This window comes from Felis catus, chromosome B4, assembly GCF_018350175.1.
Source record: "Felis catus isolate Fca126 chromosome B4, F.catus_Fca126_mat1.0, whole genome shotgun sequence".
Lineage (NCBI taxonomy): Eukaryota > Metazoa > Chordata > Mammalia > Carnivora > Felidae > Felis > Felis catus.
This window is the reverse complement of record NC_058374.1, coordinates 135528483-135551948: the sequence shown is the minus strand read 5'-3', so window position 1 is coordinate 135551948 and position 23466 is coordinate 135528483. Positions and strand designations below refer to the sequence as shown.

Below are 23466 nucleotides of genomic sequence, written 5' to 3'. Positions count from 1 at the left end.
GTTGGCACCCCTGTGCTCCCCCGTCCCCCCGTACTTAGCCACTGGGAGGGAGAGGCCGCAGCAGGTGGTGATGTGTGCCCGGGGAGGTTCCCGGCGCAGGAGGGAAAGAGCCACGAGAGGAGGGCGGGTCCCAGGCGCCTGCGCATCACGGGGTCTGTTCCTTGCAGGAGGAGGCCAAGGCCAAGGAGGAGGAAGGGATTCCGGACGAGGAGGGCTGGGTGAAGGTGACGCGCCGGGGCCGGCGGCCAGTGCTACCCCGGACGGAGGCGGCGAGCCTGCGGGTGCTGGAGAGGGAGAGACGGAAGCGCGCCCGCAAAGAGCTGCTCAACTTTTACGCCTGGCAGCACCGAGAGGCCAAGATGGAGCGTAAGCAGCGCCCCAGGCCCCTGCCCTTCAGCCCCGCTTCCCTCGGGGCCCGGCCCGGCCGTGGCCACTGCTGCCAGCCGCGGCCGGAACTCAGATGTGGAGGGCGGCCAGACCTGGGTGCGGGGTGGGAGTGTCCTTGGGCACAGACTTCCTGATAGGCTCTGGAGTCGGGGGGCCCAGCCTGCAGCATCCCCCGTGGCGGTCCCCTCGTGGCTCCCCAGCGGCAGCTGTGGGGGCCCTTGGGTTGCTTAGAGGCTGCAGAGCCCTGAGCAGTTGGTGCCGGAACCTGTCAGCCTCCAGCAAGGGGCCACGTGGCAGAGGGTGGATCTCAAGTGCTCACCGGGTGCAGAGAGGGCCGCTGCTGGACGTGATTTGGGGGCGGGGGGGGGGGTCTCGAGTGAGCACCGTGCGTGTGTGTGAGAGAGAGAGATAAAGAGTGCGCCTGGGCGCCATGCGTGGGCGGGGGGGGGGGGGCCCACAAGGAGAGTGTTGGGGTGAGCGATCGCCTGTGGTTGACTCATGGCCATGATGATGCTGAGCTTGCTGCCGCGGTCCCCAATTCCCCTGCTTGCGGGGCAGCTGCCCAGGGGCCCGGGGGAGAGGGTGCTGGCCCTGGCCCTGGCCCTGGCCTCGGCCTCGGCAGGGGGACGAGCTCTGTAGCAGGTGGTAACCTGCCACCCGGCACACCATGCCCTCCCTGGCCTCACTGCTGTTCCCCACTGTGTCCTGCACCCCCGCTCCTGCCCTTTTGTCTAGATTCACCGACGGTGGGCCTCTGCCAGCCCTCCCTCCGGGCTCCTCGGCTGCTCACCTGGTGACAGACCTGCCATCTGGGTTCCGTGGCACTCTCAGGGCGGAGTCCCTTTACTTCCCGACCTTGTCCCCAGTCTGACTGCTGCAGTGGGGAGGGTTTGGGAGAGGTGCCCTGGGGGCTCCTGACACCCCCAAAGCCACCTGCCTTCCCCTTGGGTGTGTGGGGTAGGGGCGGGAAGGGAGCAGGTGCCTTGCTTTCTCCGTGCTTTTTCTTGCACTGAGGAGGTTCCTCTGAAACCTCAGGTGTGCTGCCCTGTCTTCAGCTTCCACCCTCTGACTGGGCCTGCATGCTAGTCAGTCTCCATGCAAGGTCCCAACCGCTTCTCAGAGCAGAGGCCAGCAGGCTTGGGGGCCACGTGGCACAGCCCCCCCCCCCCCCCCCCCCCCCCCGCCACGGGCCACACTGACCGATACGGCCCCATTTCCCCTTGTGCTTCCCGCCCTAGATCTAGCCCAGCTGCGCAAGAAGTTTGAGGAGGACAGGCAGAGGATTGAACTGATGCGGGCCCAGCGCAAATTCCGACCCTACTGAGCCGAGTTGGCCCACGGGCCCCACGGAGCAGAACGGTGAACGGTGACGGTGCGCGGTTGGTGAGGACGCAGAGGTCTGGAACAGCTCGTCCCAGGCTGCCCAGGCCGAGGGGCTACCGTGTCAGCCAGCCCCCGAGGCCGGAGTCCCCACGGGTGGGGTGAACGACAGCTCCTCCCGGGGCCCTGGTGCTCCTGCAGTCTCGGGACCCCATGCTGGCGGGGCCCGCCCGGGGTGAGGGCTTGTCAGGACGCCACCAGCCTGGGGAGCGCTTGCTCCCTGCTCATCTCTGTTCCCGGCCTGTTCTTGGACTCTCCTCTCAGGCTAAGTGTCTGCTGTGTTCTCCGCTTCCCCCATTGGAAGGGCCCCCGCTGGCAGCGAAACGGCCTCGGAAACAGTGCGAATACAGAACATTTTATTTTTCATCCAGCTGGGCAGCAACCTGGCCCTTCCTTCCTCCGTCCGCTACCCATTCACTGCCGATTATCAGCCACAAAACAGACAACCCTCCAGGTCCAAACAGTGTCTCCCCCTTGAAGTCTCGGATACCAAAAGTCGGAATTTTGGCCCCATCCCTCCAAACCCTGCCCCAGGTTTCTCTGCCTCAGCCCCTGCTGGTCTCCAAGACCCGCGAGGCCTGTCCCCACCGCACCTGGCCTGGCCATGGGGATTGGGAGCAGGGAGTCGGGGGGTGAGTGGGGGGAGCGGGGCAAAGCCCCAGGCCCAGGCTACAGCTGGTTTGGGGTACTGCTCTTCAAAAAGGAGCCGATGATCCCGGCCACACGCTGGGGTTGGTTCATGTGGACGTAGTGATTGCCCGGGACTTCTGTGTACTGGAACCACTGGAGAGGGAGGGATGCGTGGTGAGGTGAGGCCTGGATGCGGGGGCTCCGTGGGCCCCTCTTCCCAGGGCCTGCTGCCTCCCCGTGTCTCAGGAGGGTCCCTCACAGTGACCCTCGGGGCAGTGACTGACCTGCAGCTCCAGGGGCACCCTCTGGTTAAGTCAGGGCCTGGCTCAGAGCCAGCAAGAAAGGCCTGTTTGGGGGGGTAAGTGTCCAAACCCTGGGCTTCTGGACCGTTCTGAGCAGTGAGGTGGTAGAGCGAGGCTGGGGAGGGACCCGGGGTGCTGTTCATTCTGCCACTTTAAGGTTGGCTTGAAAAATGAGCAGCCTTTCAAACTTGATCCTCTTTGGGAGGCAGGAAGGCACTGCCCGCTGACCATCCAGCCGGCCACTCCGGTGCCGATGCCGAGATGTTAGCAGAGGCCCCCGGGGTCAGGTGTTTATGGTGGGTGATGGTCGGAAAGTGCCAGGTGCTCCCAGGGACAAAGCGTGAGTCTCAGCTCCCCAACTGGGAGACCCACCCTCACCTGCAGCCGTCACCCACTGATGTAACTGGTCACCTGCTCACTCTAGAAATTGTGGGATGGCCTCTGGCCCAGTTGGGCTTGGCCTACAGGATATGTGAGGACAATAAAACTGGGAGATTCTGCCAATTAAATGTGTTTCCTGTGCCGAGTCACATGTGGCTCTAGGGACTGGCCACAGTGGGGAGTGAGGCCTGGTAGTTCCTGGCAGTCACCCATTAGACCTGGGTCCAGACCAGAGCCTGGGTGAGGACCCTGCTGACCCCCAGCCTGGCTGAGCCCCGCACACCTACCTCCTTTAGGACAGATTTCAGTATGTCCGTCGCCAAATTTAGGGCCTCCTTGTCAGCGTCGTTCTCTCTTCTCACGTTATAAAACCCTTGCATTGCTCTGGAAAGCCAAAGAAAAATCAGGGCTCACCTTAGGGCCACTTTGTGGTGCCTCGCCCCTGCCCTGGGTTCCAGGCCGAGAGGAGACAGGCCCGGGCTTGCCTCCGAGTTTCCCTCAGAGCCCAGGTGTAAATCGGGGTCGAGGCCCTGGGCACCTGCGGGCACTCGGGGCTCAATGGCCAACGTGAGCCAAGTGCTGTGGGTTCAACTCCATCGGGTTGCAGGACCTGCCTGTGGCCACAGCCTCTGAATGGCAGGGCCGGGAGGTGATGACAGGCTCTTAAGTTAATGCTTTCTCTCCCGACATCTTTACTGAGAGAACTTCACCCATTTAACATGTACCATTCCATGTTTGTTAGTATATTTGAGTTGTACAACAATCACTACGGTCAGTTTTAGGATGTTGTTATTGTCTCAAACATCCCAAACCCGTAGTTTTCTCCCTCTCTTTCTCTCTCACACTCACACACACACACACACAGTGCCCAGTCTGTCTTCTGCAACCACTGATCAACCCTCTCTAGACTTTCCTCTCTGGACTTGCATGTGAAGCAAATCATACGTGGGTACGTGGGTTTGTGTGGCTGGCTTCCACTTAACATAATGTTCCCAAGGCTCGCCCGTGTGGCCCGTACAAGTTCGTTCCCCTTTGTGGCTAAAACATAGCCCACTGTATGGAGGTACCGTACTTGGCTCATCTGCTCGCCGGCTGACAGACGTCTCTACCTCTGGGCCGTTGTGAACAACACTGCTCCGAGCCATCACGTGCGAGCTGTCGTGTGGTCCTATGTGGGGCACACAGATGCCCAGGGAGTGCGGTTGCCGGGTCCTGTGGTAACACTGGCTTGAGAAATTGCCAGACTTCTTTCCAAGTGGCTGCTCCGTGTTACAGCCCCCCAGCACGAGGGTTCTGGTGTCTCACATCCTCGCCGACACCGGTTATCTTTAGTCTGACCGTCCTAGTGAGGACGTGCGGCGTATTTCCCTGTGGTGTGGATTTGCTTCCTAAACCCCCGTGCTCAGCACCAGAGACACACGTGTCCCCAGAAGTCGGGGTTCCTGCCTCAGGCGTGCCACAGTCTAGGCTGGCCGCAGCAGAGCGGAAAGTGGCATCCAAGCCACACAGAAGGATGTTCACTGTGGGACTGCTTCCGGCCGGGCGCCGCAGTGGGGAGGAAGGCAGGTGAGCAGCCCGGATCTGGGGCCGTAAGGGGTCTGGTGTGGCTGGAGAATTTGGTAGAGCGAGCGTCCCACTGTCAGGCCCGCTGGCCCCTGCCTCGCAGACTCCTGTTGAGAGGTGCCTTCGAATCCGCTCCACCCGCTGCCCGAGCCCTCCCCTTGCTTCGCCTTCCACTGCTTGGGGCAGTGGGAGCAGCCGCCCGTGAAAAATGACGGCCAGGTCTCGCTGGTAGAACTGGGAACCTCCCCCTAGAGCCGCGGAGATTCCTGACAGTCGAGCCTCTCGGGCACATGGCTCCAACTTACTTGATGAGCAGGACATGGGCCTGCAGCTTCCTGATGAAAGGCACAAACAGGTCCCTGCTGATGAAATCGATGCTGTGCTCTGGCTGCAGAGACAAAACCACAGTGAGTCCTCCCACAGGTTAGCGGGTGCTGCTGTGGGTGCGAAGCCCATCTCTCTTGGGGGCAGCGGGGGCCTCATGGGGCCACCATGGCCATCTGCCTCAGTTCCCAAACACATCACCTCAACAGAGGCCTCTCTAAACCCCACGGGTCAGACTGGTTTTCCCCCTAAATCTGTTCTCCCTCTTTCTGGGCTCACGGCTGCCCAGCCAGACGTGTCCAAATCCCTTTACCTCCTGGTGTTCTTGTGCGACTAAATGCAGAGAAGTGACCTGGGCTGCTTCTGGGCCTAGATTTGAGGACTAGGTGTGGCCCCTCGCCCCGAAACCCCTTTCCCCATCCACAGGCCGCCCCGTAGTGCTGCCCGGCCAGGCAGCGGCCCGCGTGCCAGCACCAGCCATTTCCACGAGAAAGAAATCTGCTTAAGCCACAGGGCAGAATGAATATACCTCGATGTCCCCACCGCCCTTGCAGGCCTCCGTCATAGCCCGGACCACCCTGTCTTATGACCATTGAAGGCGTCAGATCTGTGCTGTCCCACAAGGGACACATACGTGGCTATGAGTGCTCGAAATGGGGCTAGTCCAAGCTGAGATGCGCTGTAGGTGGAAACTGGACAGAGGATTTCAAAGACAGCATGAAAAAAGGCCCAATATCTGAAATGTTTACACGGACTACATCTCGGATACATGGAGTTAAAAAATGCGAAACTTGGTCTCACCTGTTTCTTTTTACTCTAATATGGCTACTCCGAGACGTGAAATTACGTGAGGCTCACGTTATGCTTGTACCGGACTGTGCTGCCCCAGCCCCAGAACTCGAGATGTGCCATAGGAGGAGCTTGATACAGGGGTGCTGAGCGGATGAATTCCGCAAAGCTCTCACGAGGACTGACTGTGCCAAGTGCCCGACACTCCTCCCCACCCTTGACGAGTATGAAATCCTCATGAGAGCACACAAGCACACCTCCAGTCACAGCCACGAGAGCACACTGCCCTTGTTCTGCGCCGACCTCCCAGCTAGTTCCCGCTCCTTGGGCGAAAATGACCTTGGGTGCTCTTCCAGAAACAGGCGTTCCCAGATGAACGGTCTACGAGGACCCGGACATGCTGCACCCTCTCCTCCAGGCAGAGCGCCCAGCTCAAGGAAAAGCACCAAGGTGGCTCCTGCCCACAGAGGGGCTCCCCGGGACCCGTGCTGATGGGCATATTAAAACGGTGCTTTGGGGGAGGGTCACACAGGCTAAAGATGCACGAGAGCAAACAGGAGATGGCACCAGGACTCGGCTCAGGTGTCTGCCCCCAGCCCCCATCCTCTTCGCCTTGCTTCCATAGGCTTCTCTGGCCGAACTGGGGCTCTCCGGCTTGTGGGCTCAGGCCCTCGACTCAATTCTATGTTGGTCCCCAAGGCAGACACTGAGGGATATTCCCTCCACATACGTCTCCAGGTGTGAAAGCGCAACACAAGGCTGGGGTTTTGCAGTGGTTTCTTCCAAGGCCACGATAGGAGGATATTTCTCCAAGAAAGTCTTTAAGAGCAAAGGCTATTGGGTGTGCTTGTCTTTTTTTTTTTTTTTTTTTTGGTCGTCTCTGCGTCTACATCCCTCTCCTCTTACCTTCTTTCCCTAGTCCACTTTCACTTCCCAATGTATATGTTTCTTTTGTAAAATTTTTTTTGACTTTTTTTGTTTGTTTTTGAGAGTGAGTACGTGAGCTGGAGAGGGGCAGACAGAGGGAGACGGATCCAAAGCAGGCTCCATGCTGTGAGCAAATCCGTGAACCGTGAGACCGTGACCTAAGCTGAAATCAAGTCGCCCAACCAGCTGAGCCACCAAGGCACCCCACATTTTCTCTTGTAATTCAAGTGTAACTTACGGCAAAGTCCCCAGATCTGTGTGTCGGTTCATGATGGCCCTTCGCATATAAATGCTCCACGTGACCCAGATCGAAGCCTGGAACATCACCAGCACCCAGCAGGTTCCCCCCTGGAGTCTTCTCCAAGGACGTCACTATTCAAACTCTGGCCCCAGAGATCAGTTTGCCTCTGCTTGAGCTTCAGGTAAATGGAATCATACAGAGTGCTCTCTTTCTGGCTCCTTTTGCTCTGTGAGCGTGTTGGTTTTCTCGTTCCTGTGTGGTGCTCCGGCGCCTGAATATATAACAACTTATGCATTCTGTCGTTCAAAGACATGTAGGTGAGTTCCAGCTTGGGACTGTTACGAATGAAGCTGTTATGAGCATCCTCACACGTGTCTTTGGTGCACACGGCACGTATTTTTGCTAGGTTTACACCTAGGAGTGGAATTGCGGGCTCACAGGATTTGCCTATATTTTGCTTTAGCAGTTCTGCAACAATTTTCCAAATGGTGGCATCAATTTGTATTTCCTCCTGCAGTGTAGATGAATTCTGGTTGCTCCATGCCCCGAGTAAGACTTGGTGTCGTCAGGGGGCTCCTGGGTGGCTCAGTCCATGCCTGACTCTTGATTTCAGCTCAGGTCATGATCTCACGGTCAGTGAGTTCAAGCCCCACACCGGACTCTGCGCTGACAGTGCAGAGCCTGCTTGGGATTCTCTCTCTCTCTCTCTCTCTCTGCCCCTCCACTGCTCGCTCTCTCTCAAAAACTAAACTTAAAAAAAAAAAAAAAAGACTTAGTGATGTCAGGCCTTTTGATTTTGGCTATTCCAGTGACGTAGAGGTGTCTCATTGGTCTTTTGATTTGCATTGCCCTAATTAACGATGATGAGCACCTTTCATGTGTTGATTGGCCACTTGGATAGCCTTTTTCTTGAAGTGCCTGTTAAAATCTTTTGCCTGTTTTTAAAAAGGAGGTTGTTAGTTTTTACCTTATTGATTTGTCAGAGCTCTTTATATATTCTGTGTATGAGTCCTCTAGTAGACCTATGCATTTAAATATCTTCTTTTAGTCTGTGGCTTGACTTTTCACTCTCTTAAATTGTCTTTTGATGAACAGAAAGTATTGTTATTATTTTTTTCTTTTTGAGGGAGAAAGAGAGTGTGCATGAGCACAAGTGGGGGGAAGGAGCAGAGGGAGGGAGAGAGAATCTCCACTCAGCATGGAGCCAAATGCATGGCTCAGTCCCACAACCCTGGGATCATGACCTGAGCCAAAATCAAGAGTCAGACACTCAACCCACTGAGCCACCCAGGTGCCCCCATGATGAACAGACATTCTAAATTTTAATAAAGACCTGTTTGTCAATATTTTTATTGATTCACATGTGTATGTTGTTTTATTTAAAATATGTTGTCTACATCAAGGTCATGAACGTATTCCCTGTTTTCTTTAGAACCCTTACTGTTTTAGCTCTCATGTTATGATCTGTGATCCATCTTGAATTATTTTTGTGTGTAGTGTGAGGCAATGATCTAGGATCGTACTTTTTCATATGGATAACCCGTTGCCTGAAAGCCACTAAATTGAGGTGGTGCCTTTATTATGAATAAGTGATACCCATTCATAATTTTAACAGTAACTAAATTCCCAAAGTATTCTACAAACTCAGTATCATCCCAATATAATCTTTTTTTAAGTAAGCTTTATGCCCAACATGGGGTTTGAACTCACGACCTCAAGATCAAGAGCTGCATGATCTACCAACTGAGCCAGCCACGTGCCCCATCCCAATATAATTTTTGGCAGAAGATGATCATTCCAAACTTCATTTGGGAGTGAAAATATGCAATAAAAGCCAAGGAAATGTGTAAAAGAAGAACAAGGAGAGAGCACTGGTTCTACTAACTATCAAAACAATTAGAAGGAAATAGGAATTAAAATAGAATGGTATTTCTCAGATGGTGACAAGATCAATGGAACAAAAAATGGAATTCTAAAACGAAATTTTAGAATTTGTATCTTTTGTCATTCAGTTTATGTTCCAAACGTAAACTTCAAATCGGTGGGCACTCTTCCCATTTTGGGCACTGTGACTGACCATGACCCCGCTGCAGAACAGCTGTGTGCTCCTAGGAGGGGGAAGGGGTGTTTCCAAATGCCACAAATAGTAACCAACCCAACCCGCACTGTGGAGCAATGGAGAGTTGGGGCCCTGCCCTGCTGCCTAGAGGGTTGCCTGGCTCAGGTCAGGGGTCCAGCCAGGATCACTCTTTCTGGAGGGAAGCTTTCCAACAGGGGCCTCCAGGACCCCACTGGTTAGAATCTGGCAATTAGCTCCCTGCCTGAGGACCGGCACACAGAAGACAAAACACGGTGAGTGAGTCTTAGTGGTTAGGAGGACCCCCAATAACTGGTAATGGGCCAACTGGCTATTCATCTGGGGGGGGGAAATGAAAATGGATCCCTACCTCACACCATATTGAGAACAGATCCCAGCTGGGTCAAAACCAAAAGTCAAACATTCTCATCCCTTTGGCTAATGCCCTGGTCCTGGCCTCATGTCCACGTCTGGGCCCGGGTGATGACTCTCAGTGGTCTCCCTGAGACCACTTGAGGCCAGAGGTTCCCACCTCTAATGACAGCATCTCACATGTGCAAAACAAGTTACTCTCTTAATCTCATTAAGAGCACCGTCTGTGAGCACCTAAAGCGATAGCAATGTGCTAGAGCACTCAACACACAGGCCTTAACTAGTCTACACAGCAACCCCACAAAGGTGGGCATAGGGGCTGGTACCTCCTAGCTTTTCATTAACCAGCTGCATGGATGAATAAACGAATGAATGCACTTCCTTTTTGCACACAAGACAGGTTCGGAGGGGGTAAGTGGCTTGCCCAAGGTCACACAGCCTCTGTGGTGGAGTTTCTGCAAATGCCCCTGTCGCACAGCTCCAGGCTGGCTGCTGGCTTCCAGGCCTCGTGTTATGCAGCCCCTCTCTCCCCTTCTGGTCTTCACACCCTCCATCAGGAACCCCATCTCAACACGTGCACTAAGCCTATTCTAAGCCCCTATCTACATGGTAAGCAGGTACCTGGAAAGTCTTCCCCTTCTTACCCAGGTCGATCCCACCACTCTGGACCTGGCTCATGTCCCACTTCTTCCAGGAAACTCCTCTGACCGCCCCCTCCGCCCCCCACCCCCCACCAGTGTGCCTTTCCTGAACTCCCGCTGCCCTTCCAGTTAATCCACATCCACGGAAGCATTTGCAACCACTTATGTGAAAGCCTAAACGAACAGCAAAAACAAAGAGCCCTAAAATAGGTCGGCGTCTACGTTCATAGTCACGAAAACACAGATGGGGCTGCAAAGTCTGCCCTCAACGTGGCCAACGGTGGGCCTTGATATTCACGTTTTGCTCTGTGGGCACCTGTGTGTCAGTAATGGTTTTTCAGTCGTTCGTGGGTGTGCAGCCCCCACCGACGGTGCTGCTTGATCGCAGGCAAGTCGTCAGGCTGCCTTCGTGTCCTCGCCTGCGGGGGCCGACAGGTCCCTCCTCTGGGGCTGCAGTGAGGACTACCCGGGCACACGTGCAAGGCGCCTGGAAGGACCAGGAGCGGCTGCTGCACCGTGGCCACCTCCCGCCGGCGTCCCTCCATGTCTCCCAAGTGCAGGGCAAATCCGGGTGCGGCCCCGACTCGTGCCGGCCCCCCTGGGGATCCCTCTCCACCTCAGCCCTTGCCACAAAGAGACCAACGATTCGAAAGAGGCTGTGCACCACCTCACACCCGCCAGGACGGCTGAAAATTTTTTGAAAAGGAAAGTAACGCGCGCTGGTGAGGTGGCGCAGAAATTGGAACCCTTGCCCGTGGCTGGTGGGAACGAAGACGGTCGCCGCTGCGCAAAGCAGTTTGGCGGTTTCTCAAAAAAGGCGAAACACGGGATCGTCATGGGACCCAGCAATTCCACTCCTAGGTGTAGATCCCAAAAAAATTGAAAGCAAGGGCTCGAACCGATATTCATAACCCGTGTTCACAGCAGCATGGTTCATAGTCACCGAAAGGGGGACACAACACAAGTGTCGATCGACGGATGCGTGGATCGATCCAGACAAACGGAATATTACTCAGTCACGGGAGGAATGAAATTCCACCACCTGCCACAACACGGATGAGCTTTGGAAACAGTAAGTGAAATAAGCCGGACACAGGAGGCCACGTTTTGCATGATTCCACTTAGATGAGGTCCCTAGACCAGCCAAGTTCATACGGAGAAAACAGAACAGTGGCCACCAGGGACGGGGGGAGGGTGGAGAACCGGTGTTCGGTGGGGACAGAGTTTTTCTGGGGGCAATGATGGTTGTATGACATTGTGAATGTATTTAGTGCCACTGAACTGGACACTTACGAGTGATTTTAAAACGATGACTATTGTGCCACGCATGTTGGACGGCGATAACAAAAGAGAAAGAGAGACGGCCGCACTCACCAAAGAGATCCTCCGGTCTCTGCTCAGCACCAGACCTGGAACGGAAGCACAAAGACGGGGGCCTCAGTGCTGCCTGTCCGGGTGAGGGACTCGGCGCGACTTCCCTGGGGACCCGGGGCCCTTCCAGCCGGGGTGCACTTCCTCAGCCTGCACTCGTGTCCTCTTGGGACCGAGCCAGGGCAGCAGAGCTTGGCCACGGCCACCCGGACACGGGCCAGTGTGGCCCACCCGGGCACGTCCCTCGGGCCACCCCAGAGAGCGGTGCAGGACGGTGATGGACGGTAGCTGTCATCTCTGAGAACCTTAAGGTGATCGCGTGATCTTTAAACCCCAGGAAGTACCCGGTGGCTAAGCATCAGTGCCATCAAGTGTCAAAGAGAAAAGAAGGTTGGCGGGGTTGGGAGACCCGTGGTCCCACCTGCTGGCCAAGCCTCGGTTCTCTGCCGCAGCCTGACAGTGGACTGGAAGGATATGAGCACGCTTAAAAAGCGGGTTATCCTGGGGGGTGAGCTGAGCCACAAGGATGGGAAAGGGGTAAGACACGGCGAGACACGCGCAGCTGTTTATGGTACATTGTGTTTCAAACTACGTCATGTAGCACCTGTTCGAAAAAGTAATATTCACGTAAAAAGCAAAACCAAAATGGCGACTAGGTTGGCATCCGTGCCCAGCCCTTTGTACACCCCATCAGCTCCGGAGGAAGGGGTACTTGGGCAGGACGCAGGGGTTGGGGGTCCACCAGGGGAAGGGCGTGAGGTCTCCCTGCTGAAAACCTGATGTTTGAATACAAAATGGCTTTCCGAGAAACAATTATGGGAACATTAAGGAGAGCTCTTTTCCATAATTATTAGGTTTCCCCCTCTAATTAGAGATTATGGAACTTTTAGACATAGTTTTAAATCTAGACGATTAACTGTTGTTAGAGGTTCTTAGGCATTTGGGACTCAAAATACTTGGGAGGACCGTGTAATCATCTCGGCCTAATGAAACCAAGGCTGAGGCCTCTGGGTGACCTTCGGCTCTGGCCCTGACCTCCCTGCACTGACAATCAGCCCCCGCTGCCCGTGCAGGACCACAGGCAACCCCGGGGCCCCCACCTGGGCTCGCTGCCTCCTCCTTCCTCCAGGCCTGGGCTCCAGCTGCTCAGAGGATGTGAAACAACTTTGAAAGGGGGTTACCTTAAGGGTGGGGTGACCCCCAAGGTACCTGGGTACCTACCGAGGTACCAAGGTACCTACCGAGCTGTTTTCTCTGCCCTGGGCCATGGCTCCTCTTCTCTTTGGCCACATCCTCCTCCTATTCCAAGACTCGCTTCCACTGGGCACATCCTAAACAGGCCCCAGCAGGCCCACAGCCTGGCTGCTTTTCTGTTGCTCCCCCCCGCCCCCCACGAGACAGTGAGACTTTCAAAGGCCAGAAATGTGTTTCTCAGACCAGCAGGCCAGCACAGATATCCCTTAGAGGAGTTCCACGAACAGATCCAAGAGCAAGCAGCCCTAGCTTTTTTGGAAGGCTGCTTGGTGCTCTTCTCAGACTCAGGTCCCACGACATCAGGGCCAGCAGCTGCTCAGTGGGGGCTTTGCACTGACTTAACTCCCTTAACAACCTGTTTCGTTGGGAAGGAACTGAGAGGGATGAGGCCAGTGTGAGCCCCGGAAAGAGGAGAGACTGGGCTCGGCCTGCCCAGAGCCTGCTGGGGCCCCTCGGGCTAGCCAGGCCAGCGACTTGTGAGCCGACACCTCCTCCAAGACTTTTGGAATCCCTAACAAGTCGCGGGAAACAGACAATTCATAAGAAAATACTTTCGAATGCGGGAGATATGATCAGAACCCTAGACCGCCCCCCCACCCGTCTCCTGCCACAGCCAATAAAGACTGTGCTGTTGTGATATAATAGGAAGTAGATATTTTAGTCTGCAGGCCTGGCTCCTGGCCAGAGCTCCTAAAGCCTGTGTAATCTAAGTAATACAGGTGCTAGGAGCATCTTTTGTTCTGATATCTGGCCTTTGAGGCCACGTCCTGACACAGAGCTTCAGAATCCCTTGCGATTTCCTAGGTGATAGGAGCATCTTTGGTCCTAATGAGGGGGCTCTTGGTGGGCTCTAGATAGCCTCAGGGTCAACCTGCGATTAGAAGCCTGAAATGTTACGTCTCCCTCCCCATCCTCTGGGAAGGGGAGAGGGGCCAGAAGCTGTGATGATGGACCATGTCTACACGGCGAAGCCTCCATTAAAAAAATCCCTCAACTAGGGGGTTCAGGGAGCTTCCCGGGCTGGTGAACACATTGGTGCTGGGAGGACGGTGCACCCAGGGGACGCGTGGACGCTCCGCACTCCTCCCTTACATTCTGCCTTCTGGATCTCTCCCGTCTGGCTGTTCCTCAGGTGTATCCTTTATAATGAACTGTATCCTAGGGAGTAAATGGGTTTCCCAAGTTCTGTAAGCCTCTGAAACTGAGGAGTGGGTGGAAGGAACCCCAGATTTTTTTGTTTGTTTTTTTTTTAATTTACATCCAAATTAGCTAGCATATGGTGCAACAATGATTTCAGGAATAGATTCCTTAGTGCCCCTCCCCCATTTATCCCCTCCCCCTCCCACAATCCCTCCTGTAACCCTCAGTTTGGTCTCCATATGTATGAGTCTCTTACGTTTTGTCCCCCTCCCTGTTTTTATATTATTTTTGTTTCCCTTCCCTTACGTTCATCTGTTTTGTCTCTTAAAGTCCTCATGTGAGTGAAGTCATATGATTTTTGTCTTTCTCTGACTGACTAATTTCGCTGAGCATAATACCCTCCAGTTCCATTCGCGTAGTTGCAAATGGCAAGATCTCATTCTTTTTGATTGCCAAGTAATACTCCATTGTGTGTGTGTGTGTGTGTGTGTGTGTGTGTGTGTGTGTACACACCACATCATCTTTCTCCATTCATCCATCGATGGACATTTGGGCTCTTTCCTTACTTTGGCTATTGTGGATAGTGCTGCTATAAACATTGGGGTGCGTGTGTCCCTTCAAAACGGCACCCCTGTGGGGCGCCTGGGTGGCGCAGTCGGTTGGGCATCCGACTTCAGCCAGGTCACGATCTCGCGGTCCGTGAGTTCGAGCCCCGCGTCGGGCTCTGGGCTGATGGCTCAGAGCCTGGAGCCTGTTTCCGATTCTGTGTCTCCCTCTCTCTCTGCCACTCCCCCGTTCATGCTCTGTCTCTCTCTGTCCCCAAAATAAATAAACGTTGAAAAAAAAAAAAACAAAACAGCACCCCTGTATCCCGTGGATAAACGCCTAGTAGTGCCATCGCTGGGTCGTAAGGTAGTTCTATTTTTAGTTTTTTGAGGAACCCCCATACTGTTTTCCAGAGTGGCCACACAAGCTTGCGTTCCCAGGGAACCCCAGATTTATAGCCAGTGAGTCAGAAGCACAGGTAGCAGCCGGGACTTATAACTGGCATCCACAGTGAGGGCAGCCTCGGGGGACTGAGCCCTTAGCCTGTGGGTGGATCGTGTCAGAACTGAGATAAGTGAGTCACAGGACGTCCAGCTGGAAGAGCCGGTCACTGTGGGAAACACCCACACACTCAGTGTTGGCTCCGCAGGACAGAAACGGTTCTCCCTCACAGAGACAAAGTCATTTTCCGTGCCCAGGGCCCCTGCTTTGGTTCCCCTCTCATCTCCAGACCCAGCTCCCGACTCCAGCCCCACTTGGCCTCCCCTGCCACCTTCCAGATTGTTCTAGAACTGGACTCTGCAGAGTCTCACTGGGGGTGGTGGCGGCAGGGGGCACGGCTACCACCTTTCAGTGGCTCCCCACCCACCACCTTGGGCACCTTCACCTTCACCACCTGTTGCTCAGCGTGCCCATGAGGTCTTCCCTTCTGTCCTCCTCCAACCTCCCACCTCCCGGCCACCCTCCTTTCTCCTGCCCCTGAGCCCACATGCTGTCCAGAAGGACCTTCACCAGGTGACTGCTCCAGCCCACCCCCTGCCTTCCTGTGCTCTCCCAGGGCGGGCGCTCCTTAACAATATGCTTGGGAAGGAAGGAAAACCATCACGGAGTAGACAGTTATCTTCTGCATCTGTTTTCTAGAAACCAGCCCTCCCTCTTTCTGCAAAATGGGAATATTCACCCCTTGGGCTAAGAACCCCCAGGAATAAGAGGAAGATGCCCAGCAGGCCAGCCACCAGATGGTCCCCTCTCTGCACCCAGTGGGGGAATCCCACCTTGAAACACTCACTCCTGGCATTTTCCCAAAGAAATGTGTAGTTTCCAGGCATCCCCAGCGGAACCAGGTCCCGGTGACTCCTTAAAACCTTCAACCAACCGCGGCAAGAAAGCAAAGAGCTGGCCAAGTAGCACCTGCCGTTGCCACCCTGACCCCAGCCTGAGCAGGGGCCCACCATGCAGCCAGTGCCAAGTTCAGGCGGTTCCTCCCCACCTCCCCACCCTTCAGTGAAAACTGTGCCAGAGCCTCCCTCTTGTTAAAAAGAAAACCATGATGAAGGAAATGTTCGACTTTGAATCGCTGTGGGCCCTGCCCCTAGGCTCCCAGGGAAGCTACGCTTAGAGCTTTGAGGTCAGAATGGCTTCACTGAACTCCCAGGCATGATCTCTATTTCTGCCCCGAGCACACACTGGGCAGGTGCATCAAGAGCAAATGCCCTAAAAGAAAATACCTGTTTATTCGTGTCGTGTTAACAGGTCTCGGCATGGTCGGCAGGATATCAGAGCAGCTCGCCTGAGCGCACCCGGGGGTCCTCAGGACTCAGTGCTGGGTGCCCGCACGGGCCCCTCGTCCCCGCCCCTGACTTCTCAGCACCTCACAGGTGTCTCTGGCGAGCTCTCCCGATACCCGGACCTCCTCAATTTGAGTTGACGGTCCTGACTTTTATTCGAGCTGTCAAAGGTGATCTGTAACCTAGAGGGTGGAGTGGACGGACGGACGGTTTGAAGTTGGCCTTATACTAATGGATGTTATTAATGTGAGGCTTGAGTCGGTTTTCTGGCTAGAATCGGGAGAGACTGAGTCACTCAGCTCCGAAGAGAAGGGACACTTGCTCCTTCCGGCCTAGCGGAAGCGTCTGAGGCTGTTCCTCCAGACGTGTGGCGGTCCCACAGCCATTTGCATCTCGTAAGGTAACTAGTGATTGGCGTGGCCAGGGATGCACACGTAAGGACCGACCGTCCGGTGCTCCGAGCTCCCCCGGTGGTCTGAGACCTCGCTGGGAGAAACCCAGACACGTGAGAGTGTCTCAGGGCCCTTTGGAAGCGACACTCGTAAGCAGCATCCCCTGGATCCGCCACACTTAATATCCTTAGATCTTACTTCAGCCTTACTCTAAAAATAAAACTGAAACTAAAAGGCACAGGGAAACGCGCTTCAAAGGAGGGAACGGTCCCGCGAAAAACTAACAAGCCCCCCCGGGCCAGTCCAGGAAGTCACTGCGTGGGACACGTGAGTCCACGTGTACTTGTAAGTTTTTCTTACTTAAATGGGGAAATTTAAGGAAAACCGGAGTCTCAGACGGCCACGTGGCATTCTCTTGATATGTCTGCATTAGTTTCTTATGCGCGCACAAGTAGAGGAGACCGGCCCTAAGACTAAGAAACCGGAAACCAGGAAGCTGTTTGGGTCGATCAGGGAAGCCTCCAACTTTTGGGGGAAAACCAGCGCTAACAGAAGCACCCTGGGCTTCATTTGGTTTGTTGTTGCAGGTTCTGGTAACTTGGCACAAACCTGGCCGTATTCTAATTGGAAATGACTAACTCATAGACCCATAAACTATAAGGCTGTCTCACAATTAGATTTGTTTTAGTAAAAGGGGGATAGTTGGAAATTGGGTCTTTATTTTATTTTATTTGTATTTATTTATTTATTTTATGTTTATTTATTTTTGAGAGAGAGACAGAGTGAGAGCAGGGGAGGGGCAGAGAGAGAGGGAGACCCGGAATCCGAAGCGGGCTCCAGGCTCTGAGCTGTCAGCGCAGAGCCCGACGCGGGGCTCGAACCCATGAACCGCGAGATCGTGACCAGAACCGAAGTCGGACGCTTACCCGACTGAGCCCCCCCGGCGCGCCTTCTTTTTTTTTCCATTCCCAACGTGGGGTGGCACTCACGACCCTGAGATCAAGAGTCACATGCTCTACTGACTGAGCCTGCCAGGCACCCTGTCCGCTTGTCCATTTTGAAAAACCTCTTTTGAGTCACGCTGCCTCAAACCCTAGCCTCGAACACCAGCACCCGCCACACGGGCCAGCACAGCATGGCTGGAACATTCCCCAACGTTCAGTCCAAAGACACCTGACGACTCGCAGCTGCCTGAGCTGGCGTGAGTCACTTGGCCTTTCCGAGCCTCAGTTTCTCCGGCTCTGGAGGGGGTGAGTATAGGGCAGCAGGAGGGTTCCGTGAGATACTGTTTGCTGAGCACTTAGCGTGATGCCAGGTCCGGAGCAAGCGGCCCTGGTGCTTAGCTATCGCTCCTCAATAAGAACAGTGCCAGTAAGCGGCGGTCTCGGAGGGTGACAGTCCCTACCTGTGGCCACCTGGGTGGTTCCTCTCTGCAGGAGGAGCCGTGCGCATTCCTCACCCACGTGACTGTTGTTCTTCAGGAACCTGGGGAAGACAGAGGGACGCTCAACGTCTTGGGGCAGGGGAGGTCAGATGGAAAGGAGAGGAGGGCCGCCCCACGGAGGACACAGGCACGTGTCGGTGGGGATGTTCGCATCAGCAGGGTGCGTATGTGAGTGTGCGTAGGTGTGTGTATTTTCACCCCTTTAGACCACAAATATTTATAGATCCCTGACTACCAGCGACACTTCCAGTGCCGGAGGGACAAAGGCAACCCGCCAGCGGCCACCGCCACAGATCTTCAGTTGCCTACAGGGCAACTGGACCTGGGGGAGTCAGAGTCCCAGCGGAAGAGGCAGCCAGCCGAGGCCGGAAGGAGGAGTGGGGACGTTAGCAAGGTGCCTGCAGAGAGGACCAGGGAGGAATTACAGGGCGAAGAAGCGGGGCAGAGGACGTGTGGAGAGGGGTCCTGGTACATGAAGGGCGTGGCTATAGAGCGGGGAGGATAAGAGGCAGATCAAGTCCCGGCTGGGGTGTCTGAAGAGTGCCAGGCAGCCCGGTGCCCAGGGGGAGCACAGAGAGGAACAGGCTTGCTGTGCATCTGCGAGGAGACAGATGCCCCCTCTGTGCCCCAGAGATGTCCTCCCTTGGTATCCCATAGCTCCTCCAGCTCCGCCACAGCCGCGTCTCACTGGATTGCACTCACCCCTGCAGCATCTCCTCCGGGCTGAGCACTCGCTGGGGCTTCTGGGAGGCCTCTATCTGTAACATGTGCTCTATCATTCTTCGCTTATAGGTCAGCAAGTTCTCCGATTCCTGGGGGGTTGCAGGTTCTGCTGGGTGGGCAGGACTCCGGGCTGCAGACAAAGGGGCCAGCTCCTCCCCCGCCCCCCATGCGCCCCCTTTAGCCGGGAGTCCTTCTGACCCAGTGAGGGGGTGGGGCACAGGATCAGCCGCTCCTAGTTAGACCTGTGATCGGGGCAAGTTGTCTGCCTCGGTCACAGCCAGGCCAGCCCCCCCCCCCCCCCCCCGGGGTCGGACAGCCACAGGGATCAGGTTGGAGGAGGATGGAAGAGAAAGGAAACCTCGATCAACTGCCAGAGCTTTGCAAAGGTGCAGCGGTAGGCCCGGAAGTCAAGCACCACCCAGGGTCGGCAAGTTCATCCGGTTTAATTAACGCTCTCACTCCAAATGGTGGAGAGGCGACTGCCGAGCGGAGCACTTGGGGCTTCCAGCCCCCCCTTCGAGTGTACCCATTCCCAACCCAGCTCCCTCTGAGAACAGCCCAGCCCTGCCCACGGTCGGCTCCGTGAGCAGCAGTGGGAAGTGACGCTCCCATCCAACCCCCTGAGAACGTAGGACAAAGAGGACCAGATACCCAGACCCCCAGGAGGAAGATCCTGGGGCACCGTGTTTGGTGACTCAGATAAGGAAGGAGGAGCAGCCCAAGTCTCCCTGGATCCTCACGTTAACCCGCAGGCCACCTACTCATGAAACCAGCACTTACTGAGCGCTTACTGTATGCTGGGGTTGGGCATGTGGTAATAAAAAGACAGCGTGGCTCGTGCCCTTTTGGCATCTGTGGCCATTTTACAGATAAGAAACTGGAGTTGGTGACAAAGCTGTGTCATCACCGAGGGGCTGAGCCCTCGGGAAGCAGGATGACCGAATGTGAGAGAGGGGGCAGACGCCTCTGAGGTCATCTAGCCCAACCATCTCATTTTGGTCCGGATAGGCCAAGTCGCTTGCCCAGGGTCACCCAGCAGGTCAATGGCAGAGCCAGGACCCAGATGCAGGGACGGCACTGTTTGTTGTCACTGGTGGCGGCGGCGAGAGGGCTCGGCACTTTCCCATTGGTCTGCACTCAGGGCTGCTGTGTGCGGTTGTCCAGTGTGTGCACGGCGCAAAAGCATGCAACTGAGCATGAGTGCGGGTGGCCTCGCCAAGCTGTGTGCCCCCAGAGCTTCCTCAATCCACCGTTCCTACCCTCTCCGTCCCCTGCCACTTCGTGACTGATCTGGCATTCTGTAGCCATGCCACATACAGGGTTTCCAAGGATCACAAAGGCCCCTGCAACCCCTTTCTCTGCCCACTCCTTGGGGTATAGGCTGCACAACCCTGTCCTCTGCGGGGATCCTCTCTGATCCCCCCTTGTCTACCCTCTGCCACCTTCTCCCATCTCCCTGATACCCACCAAAGAGACAGGGCTGAGGACACTACCGGGGGGCCTGGGTCTCCCCCATGACAGTACGCATGAAAGCCTTTGTTCTTACTTTATAGTCCAGGGCAAACGGAAACGTGTCCAGCAAGATAAGTTTATCCACCATCTTGGGGAAGGTACAGGAATACTATGATGGGACCCAAAAAGGAAACAATGGGTAGGAGAGGAAGAAGGCGATGAGACTCCAGCTTTTCCCTGGGGACACTGGTATTTCCAGTGTCTTTGTTTCCTCCTCTCCCCTCCCCCCAAGGTCCACACTCAGACCAAGGTCCACCTCCTGCTGTGGCTAGATTCCAGGGCTCCCTGGGGATGAAGGGTGCGGAAACTCTGAACTCCAACAGGAATCTCCAGTTTCAGCAACCTCCCCACAATAATGGTTACTGCCAGTGGCAGAGCAAACTGACACCAGGTCATAAAATGCTGACTTCAAATTTGTGATAGGAGGACACACTTCCTTTCCTGGCGCCTTCCCCTTCTTTCTCCCGCTCTCCCCCGCAACCACCACCCGCCCCCCGCCCCCCCGCCCCCTGTCAGAGCGCCCAAGGTGGCCAGAGGTGGTCACTGCAAAGCCATCTACTCACCATTCCGCCCACAATACCACCTGGGGGGGGGGGGGGCAAAAGAAGAGTGAGCTGGTATTCTCCCAGCTCTTGAAGTTCTACGAAAACTTCCTCCCAAGGGCTGCCCCACCCCAGGCTAGGGGCCTGGCTCCTCTCTCCCCCTGGGGCTCTTCATTCACTGTCAAACTTGGGGTTCCCTCCCTGGGGCCATATGGCCCCTTCGTCAGACCTAACCACTCCAAAGGCCACATCTCTCTTGTCACGTTGGAAGACAGCCGCCTCTGGGGCCGTATGTCCCTTGGGGGAGTTGCCTCAGGCCAAAGGGCAGAGCGCCCATAGTGCCCGCACACCCCTTCCCCTCTCCTTGCAGTGCCCAGAAGTGCAGGGTACTGGTGTACCGATTTTCTCCCTCCCTCGCAGCCCCCCAGCCCAGTCAGCCCCCCGCCCGCCCAAGTGTAACGTGTACTCACCGAAACTGTGGCCCATGATGGAAAAACGGTTCCATTTCAAAGCTGAAAACATACGGAGCCAGCTTTGGATGGGCCCAGCCTCCCGCAAACCTCTGTCCTGCAGTCCCTGAGGTCACGACGTCCGTCCCCAGCATCTGGGGTGCCCCACTCAGGAAACTAGCTCAGAGGGACCCCAGCTTCCCTGCGGGAGCGGAACCCACAGGAGGAATAGAGCTCTTCTTTGGCCCATCCTCTCCAGCTCTCCCAGAGTCACCCATGAACTCGTGGCAGGACTAGGGCCAGACCCCAGGTCACTCCCAGGCCGGGATCGCTACCTGGTTACCACACCCCGCTCCAGAGAGGACAGGGGATGTCCCCAGTGCACCCCTCCACACACACACACACACACACACACACACACACACACACACATTCGGCCTCTTATTTACCTGCTACAACTCTCTGGACCTCAATCACAAAGTTTTGCTGGTAATACGGGAGACCTGGGCTGTAATGCGATGAGAGCCCATGTCCCCCGAAATCCATGGCAACGTAATGGAAGTCTGAGACGAGAGACAGGGGTTAGGAGAAGGCACCTAGGTCAGACGTCTCCCCTCACCTCTCACTCTCCCACAGTCTATGCCCCGCTGCCCCTCAGCTTCCCTTCAGCCCTACCTTTTGGGAGAAGAGGGATGAGTCTGTCAAAGGAGTTGGCATTGTCCAGCCAGCCGTGCAGGCAAAGAACCGGGGGGCCCTGCTGGGAGCCCCAGAGTTTGGCAGCGATGTGTCCCCAGGGCACAGCCAGCTTCATCTCTGATGTCAGACCTAGAAGACAGCCACCCCCCCACTCATCCGTGAAGCCGGCACTTTCTGAGCCCCTCGTCAGTGTCCCAACGTGTCGGGGGCACCAGCACGGCCCAGGGAGGCTCAGATTCCCACACTGCCCTCTGGGGCTTACCAGGAGAGAGCGTGAGGTGGGTTGGGGCATACCCAGAGGAAGGAAAGGTAAACTGGGTCCTCTGAATGAGGAAAACCGACAGAACTTTATGGAACTGGCTGGGGAAATTGGCTAGACTCCGGCTCTGCCACTGCCACCTGCTGGCTGTGGCAGGTGGGCCAGTTAGTAAAAAAAACTTCCTGAGCCCCAGGTTTCTTTTCCATAAAGCTGGCGTCAACAGAGTACCAACAACATACTCTAAACTTTCAGAAGGGCAGATGGGATGGCCCCTCTCCTCGCTTCCTCATAGTAAATCTGATCATGATCACATTCCCTTCGCAAACCGATAAACCGAGGCACGGGGAGGTGCGGTTCATGCCCAAGGTCACCAGGGAGACTGAAGCAGGGCCAGGATCTGGCGCAGGCGGCACAGCCCCAGGACCCCAGTCCCGACCACCCAGCCCCACGCTGTCTCTGTTCTGCTCTGGGCCGGGCTGCCTTCTCCACCGCCTGGCGCTGACCTTTTCACCCTGCTAGCCCACCCACCGGGCTGGAGACCCGTGAACTCCCCGCGCCCCCCGCGCTTATTTCTTGGGCTCCCAGACCCCTGAGAGGCCACATGTAGCCCTGTCCTGCCCGCCTTCCCACCCCCCCCCCCCCCGCGGGTCGGTCCGGCCTGCTCCCACTTCCGCTCCGGGGCCGAGGGTGCCAATGGTGGAGTCGCGACACCCGGGAACGCGTAAGTAAGTGGTCAGTCGTAAGTAGCTGGGGCAGGTGGGAGGGCACGCGTGGCCTCCCCCATCCCACTCCGGCATAAGGGGCCCGGGGCGCGGCGTCTTCACCCATTACAGTCGTCCTGCGGGGCGCACTGGGCCGTCACTCCGCCACGTGGTCGCCAGCGGTAATCAGAAAGGCTGAGCTTCAGACCCCGCCCCGCGGGCCGGCTCCGGCCTGGCCCCGCCCCTCTGCCCAGGCCCCGCCCCCGCCCGCCTGCAAGGGCCCTGCTGGCGCCGCCTGCCAGAGCTCCTGATCCGCCTGGCTCCTTCCAGGGGCCCTGAGAGCCCGGAGACTCACCCACCGGGCAGAGGCTGTGAGCAGAGCGGCTAGGGAGGCCTGGGGAGGTGGCCAAACCTCCTCCAAATTTTTGGGCTACACCCGGGATGATGTCGAGGAGAGTGAAGTCTCTGCTTGACACGTGGGTGCCGGACCCTGACCCTGGGCAGTCACCACGGCTGGCCTCGCTCCCGTGCGGGGCCAGGAGCGGGCGGAGGCCCAGGGAGCAGTCACAGGGAGCGGGGCTGCCAGGTGGGTCCTCCCTGGCTCGCTCCGTAGGACTAAAGGTGGAGTGATTCTTT

The 23466-nt window shown here is 56.2% G+C and overlaps 2 protein-coding genes across 9 annotated transcripts in view; one reads left to right on the top strand and one right to left on the bottom strand.

The window, feature by feature from the left end:
- The window catches only part of RRP7A (ribosomal RNA processing 7 homolog A), an 8702-nt gene extending 5494 nt beyond the window's left edge, over positions 1-3208 (top strand). The window contains exons 6-8 of one of the 2 annotated variants that reach the window (XM_006934138.4): positions 168-366; positions 1626-1759; positions 2032-3208. In XM_006934138.4, the coding sequence (XP_006934200.3) occupies positions 168-366; positions 1626-1711 (285 nt within the window). In that variant the 3' untranslated portion in view covers positions 1712-1759; positions 2032-3208. Of the gene's footprint in view, positions 1-167; positions 367-1625 lie in introns of both variants that reach the window. The other variant, XM_003989353.5, reaches the window with a different exon arrangement.
- On the bottom strand, positions 2102-23466 carry SERHL2 (serine hydrolase like 2). 7 transcript variants are annotated; one of them, XM_019835671.2, is made up of 12 exons: positions 23186-23466; positions 21850-21999; positions 21624-21737; positions 21196-21237; positions 20747-20766; positions 20218-20292; positions 18651-18823; positions 17910-17989; positions 11389-11423; positions 4949-5031; positions 3368-3464; positions 2102-2550 (listed from the first exon to the last, which is right to left on the bottom strand). In XM_019835671.2, exons 2-12 carry the CDS (start codon positions 21983-21985, stop codon positions 2437-2439), a joined length of 969 nt encoding a protein of 322 aa, XP_019691230.1. In that variant the 5' UTR covers positions 21986-21999; positions 23186-23466; the 3' UTR covers positions 2102-2436. The 7 variants fall into 7 exon arrangements, 5 of the variants coding, with proteins under 5 accessions (XP_019691230.1, XP_006934203.1, XP_006934204.1 ...); XM_006934141.3 differs by lacking the exon at positions 23186-23466 and adding an exon at positions 22954-23069; XM_006934142.3 differs by lacking the exon at positions 23186-23466 and adding an exon at positions 22798-22947.